Genomic DNA, 6,071 nt, shown 5'->3' on the forward strand with positions numbered 1-6,071 from the left:
GAGTTGCTGCCGACAGCGCAATTGGCCTACAACAGCACGAGATCTGCAACAACGAAGCATTCGCCGCACTACGCGAACTACGGATATGAGCCGGTAGCTCATCGAGATCCGAAGGACATTGAGAGTATCGCGGTAGGGGCAGACGACAAAGCGAAGCTTATGCGAGATTTGCACGAAGAATTGAGCAAGAATATAGCTCAACGGAACCTCACGACATCCAAAGCAGCGAATAAACAAAGGATTGAGGGACCAACCTTTAAGAAGGGGGACAAAGTTTTCCTGTCACGACAAAACCTGAAAACTAAACGACCATGCAGAAAATTGGACAACCTCCGAGTAGGACCATTCGAGATCCTAGAGGAAATAGGAAAAGTAAACTACAAGTTGAAACTCCCACAAGGCATGCGAATCCACCCTGTCTTTCACAAGAAACTCCTGGAGCCAGCACCTCCAGATGCCGAGCTAGCAACGGACATAGAGCTCGAAGACGACGAGTACGAGGTCGAAGAAGTCAAGGACCTGCGGAAAATCGGTAGTCAGTGGAAGTACTTGGTCAAGTGGCAAGGATGGCCCGAGAGCCACAACACTTGGGAACCTGAAGGAAATCTGACGAACTGCAAGTCACTGGTACGTGATTTCCACCGGAGACAACCGGAGAAACAAAAGTCAACCCTAGAGCGGAGTAATCGGACTCCACGGGGAGAGAAAGGGGAAAAGAATAGTCAAAAGAAGAATCAAGAGGATCAGCCTGTAACCAGCCCGAATCAGCCAACGGTTCGGATAGCGGTGGTTCGACAACAGGAGGGCCCGTACCCCCAGGGGCTGAGCTCCCCTCGGCCTGCTCCTTCGCACGATCTTGGACGGCGATTATCGCAAGATCACGACGCGCAAAGGCACGTTTCCTATTCTTCACTTCCAGAAGCTCACGACGAGCACGCGCAGCGGCCTCTTCAGCAAGAGCAAGTTCCAGCTCTATACGCTCCTGCTCAACCTGGATTTCTTCCCACTCTTTCTCAGAAACGAACAAACTACACTCAGCGCCAACCGAGATACACCCAGCACAACGGCCGGAGGACGTTTCAACGAAGCAACGTATCTTCTTCTCCTCACAGCGCTTACAACGAAAATCCATTTCGACACCCTCCTCTTCAGCTCGCAAAGCACGAGCACGCTTCTGTTCAGTCGAAGTTTGAGCACGGGGGGCACGTTGTTTTTGGACCTTGGGCATGGTTAGGAAGGCTAGAGTCAGGAAAAGGACGGACACAATGGCCTGGGGCCCACCGACCTTATATGCAGCTGACGATTCAACACGCGGCGCGGCAAAACGATAATCCAGGGTATCGGGACGATACGCCTAAGAGGGGGGATAATGTTACAAGTAACAAGAAGGATTCTCTCCTTGACGAAGGGATGGGAGGCAGGGAGCCTATGGAACGTCCACGTCAGAAGGTAATGATCAACGCGGGGCGTAGATCACGTGACTTGGCATCTCGCCAAGACAGGACATCTGGAGATGCCAGGTCCTCTGGAGATGCCAGGACATCTGGAGATGCCAACGACATCTGAGATGCCAGCGGCTTGGCCAGATGCCAGGACTGAAGCAATGAGGATATAAGGATGGATGGATTTCATTATTTACTCTCGTTGTGGTCAACTCAAATTGTACTTTCTTACTAGTTACTTTACTTAACAAGATTGTTACCTGTTGGTCTATAGCGATATAGATTAATAGTTGTCAAACCTATTGTTACCTTCTTATCAAGCACTCCACTCCACTGCATCGCCAGACAACTTTCACGGAACACTAGCGTAAAGCTCACCGGCCTTAGTGTAGGACCCAGCAAGAGAAGTATAGATCCCAACCCCGTGTAACAAGTAGGACCCGTATATAATAGCAGCTATTAGAAGTGGAGACAACTATTAGTAATAGTAGGTTAATGTTCTAATAGTAGGACTAGAAGCAACGAGGATATAAGGATGGATGGATTTTATTATTTACTCTCGTTATAGTTAACTCAAATTATACTTTCTTACTAGTTACTCAACTTTATAAGATTAATACTTATTAGTCTATTTAATATAGATTAGGAATTGTTAACCTATTGTTACTTTCTATCTAAGCACGCCTACTCTACTATATTACTAGATAAATACCTTACAGCGCTCTTTACACTATCTTACTTACCCTAACGCAGATTAAGCTTAGAGAAGTATTAGCACTAAACCCTATATAACACCTTATTATTATAAGCTATTAAGCGTAAGCCTATTACTAGCTTAGTTAAAATTAGAAATAATATACCCTCCCTATTTATAAAAGAGTAGCTTTAGATACTATAGCTATAAAAGAAGAGTAGTAAGGTTAACTTAGTATAATTTTTACTAAGTTACTAGGCTATAGGCGTTTAGTAACTTTAGAAATTAAAATATAATATTTTTAAGTTAAAAAAGAGCTGTCTAGTAACTTTAACTATCTAGTAACTTTAACTATCTAGCAACTTTAACTATCTAGCAACTTTAACTATCTAGCAACTTTAATTATCTAGTAACTTTAACTATCTAGCAACTTTAACTATCTAGTAACTTTAACTATCTAGTAACTTTAACCGTCTAGTAACTTTAACCGTCTAGTAACTTTAACTATCTAGTAACTTTAACTATCTAGTAACTTTAACTATCTAGTAACTTTAACTATCTAGTAACTTTAACTATCTAGTAACTTTAACTATCTAGTAATTTTAACCGTCTAGCAACTTTAACTATCTAGTAACTTTACTATATTTATACTTTTTACTTATAATAAAATATAATCTCTAAGTTATATTACTATAATAATTTAAAAGTTAAATTTTTATTTTAAAATTATATTATAAAAACTATTATAGTAATTTTTTTATATTTAAAGTATTATACTAATACTAATTTTTTTTTTTTTTTTTTTTTTTTTTTTTAATAATTTTTTTTTTATTTATTAGTAAAATATTTAGCTTTTATAAAAATATATTATATTTAAAGTACTACTAATTTAAGACTACTCTTTACTATTTTTATTAAATATATTTAAGTAAATATCTCTAATACTATAACTTAGTAAATTAATATAAAACTTTTAATAAATAGTATATATTTTAAAACTTTATATATCTTTTTTTATACTTTATTAAAATAAGTATTTATTAAAGCCTAGTATCTACTAATATTATATATATTCTATTACTTAATTTATTAATTTAATATTATAATTCTTTATAATTATTTATATAACTAATACTTAGGCTAATATATATATATATATATTATTATATTATTCTTTTTTTTAAAAAAAAATAAATTAAGTATTTATAATAGTATTTATTAATTATAAAATATACCTTAAGTATTATAAACTTCTATATTAGCTATATTAGTAGTAGTTTAGTATAAAAGCTAGAATTTAAAAATAATAAAATTAAATAAATTATTAGCTTTTATAAATTTAGTAGCTTTTATAGCTTTATTAATTTTTTTCTTAATAAAAGAAAACTTTATACTTTTTTAAATAACTTTAGTATAATATAAAAGCAAAATAAAGTTTTAACTAATCTTAATTATATATACTAACTATACTATAAAAAAAAGTTAGTATAAGATAATAAAGTATTATTATTATTTACATACTAAATATTAAAGCGTATATTCTAGTATATTATAATATATTTTATTATTTATATATAAAATCCTACTCTAATAACTACTAAGTTAATTTAATTATTCTTTTATTTTTTTTATTTCTTATTTTCTTTAAAAAAGGTAAATTATTTTACTTAAAATTAAGCTATCTATAATAAATATAATAAAATACTTTATTACTATAGTATTTTTTTTTTTAAAAAACCTAATATAACTACTTTATTTTTTAATCTCTATTTTTAAGTAAGTTTAACTTTATTTTATTATAACTTTAAACTACTAAGTTTAAAAAAATTATTATATTATTAAAAAAATATTTAATTACTACTAAGCTTATATAATTTTCTTTTTAAAAACTTAGTAATATATTACTATTAGAAACTTTAACTAAGTTTTAATAAAATATAATAATAATATTACTTAGCTTATACTATTATACTTTTTTTTTAAAAAATCTTTTTTTTTTCTAGTATATACCTAATTATATACTACTATTATCTTAGAAAACTAAGTTTTAATTATATATATACTAGTATATAAATTATAATTTTACGATAATTATAGTATTTTTTAATCTTTTTTTTTTTTTCTAGATAACTTTTTTTTTTTTTTTTTTTAAATTAATAATATAAGCTTAGTAATATACTACTATACTATTAATAAACTAAGTTATAATAGAATATTCTAATACTATATAGATATTACTACTACTAAGCTTATAATTAATATATATATAAAGATTTATATAAAGAAAGCTTTATATATATATAGAAAGTTACTAGACGGTCCAAAGTTACTAGACGGTAGATTTGAAGTTTTTTTTCCACCAAGTGAGCTAACTCGGCGAATACGGGTTTATGGTTTTGGTGGTGGAGGGGGGGTCTGTCCGAACTCCCATACAAAAAATCGACCTCCGAGCTTTTTTCCGCGGGGTTAACTGCGCGACCCGAAAATCAAGCCCAACTCCGTTCCAGAACTATATGAGAAGAGCAGCTGAGGCCTCTGGGCCTCTGGCAGCCTCTCAACCGCCCGAAATGAAAACCTTTTGGCGCTCATTTGGGGGCGGGGACTCGATACTGTTGGGCTAAACTGAGTCACTTTGGTGTGGCCAGGTCGCCCTTTTGCGGCATTGCAGCTCCCCAGCCTGCCCGTTTTTTTGCGGTGCTGGCACAAATTCTGGTACCATACTTGCAAGCCTTGTTACCCAGGTAGCGGTTGGAGACGTCAACTCTGTCCAGCGTGCCTACCCGGGGCTTGGTGACTGTTGGGCGCTTGAGTGGGTGGGCGAAAGCCTATATATTTGAAGCGGTGCCGTTGGCGTTGCGCCCATTTTTTGCGACTGACACCCGAAGTCCCGCTCACTACCCTGAGCGGGCACCATATGGGGTCTGTGGATTATTGGCTTTGCCAACTAATTCACCAGATCTTTGGGGGCAGCCCTGCTGGCTATCCGCGCTTGCGCGTTGAGTCGGCGTGGGCTTCCTCCTCTTGAGACGTGTATGCAGTGGGCTTGTTTCTGGCGGCAACGCCAGTCAGGCTTTCCACCGCGGACCGCGTCTTGGGGAACTCAGTGGGGGCAATTTGAATGGTCGCTTGCAGCAACATGTGCTTTACTGCGCATTTGCGGTGGGCGATTGGGGGTTGCTTTTTTTTTTTTTGGCGATCCCCCTTCCTCGGTACAATTCCGGCCGCTTCGGCGGTCTGCCAGCAGCACTGTTTACTCAGCGCAGTCGGCGTACGATTGTTACCTGGTTGATTCTGCCAGTAGTCATATGCTTGTCTCAAAGATTAAGCCATGCATGTCTAAGTATAAGCAATTATACCGTGAAACTGCGAATGGCTCATTAAATCAGTTATCGTTTATTTGATAATACCTTACTACTTGGATAACCGTGGTAATTCTAGAGCTAATACATGCTGAAAATCCCGACTTCGGAAGGGATGTGTTTATTAGATAAAAAACCAATGCCCTTCGGGGCTTTTTGGTGATTCATGATAACTTTACGGATCGCATAGCCTTGCGCTGGCGACGGTTCATTCAAATTTCTGCCCTATCAACTTTCGATGGTAAGGTATTGGCTTACCATGGTTTCAACGGGTAACGGGGAATTAGGGTTCGATTCCGGAGAGGGAGCCTGAGAAACGGCTACCACATCCAAGGAAGGCAGCAGGCGCGCAAATTACCCAATCCCGACACGGGGAGGTAGTGACAATAAATACTGATACAGGGCTCTTTTGGGTCTTGTAATTGGAATGAGTACAATTTAAACCTCTTAACGAGGAACAATTGGAGGGCAAGTCTGGTGCCAGCAGCCGCGGTAATTCCAGCTCCAATAGCGTATATTAAAGTTGTTGCAGTTAAAAAGCTCGTAGTTGAAACTTGGGTCTGGCTGGCGGGTCCG

General features: G+C 36.6%; 1 protein-coding gene across 1 annotated transcript; it reads right to left on the bottom strand.

The window, feature by feature from the left end:
• Positions 1-414: 414 nt before the first annotated feature.
• Positions 415-1,226, bottom strand: PSV08DRAFT_321518 (uncharacterized protein). Its single transcript, XM_066092681.1, has 2 exons — positions 612-1,226; positions 415-519 (listed from the first exon to the last, which is right to left on the bottom strand). The coding sequence occupies exons 1-2, from the start codon at positions 1,130-1,132 to the stop codon at positions 423-425; spliced, it is 618 nt and encodes a 205-aa protein (XP_065948560.1). The 5' UTR covers positions 1,133-1,226; the 3' UTR covers positions 415-422.
• Between the last annotated feature and the right edge of the window lie 4,845 nt (positions 1,227-6,071).

The sequence above is a fragment of the Bipolaris maydis genome, assembly GCF_028858645.1.
Source record: "Bipolaris maydis strain C4 unplaced genomic scaffold PSV08scaffold_12, whole genome shotgun sequence".
Classification (NCBI taxonomy): domain Eukaryota; kingdom Fungi; phylum Ascomycota; class Dothideomycetes; order Pleosporales; family Pleosporaceae; genus Bipolaris; species Bipolaris maydis.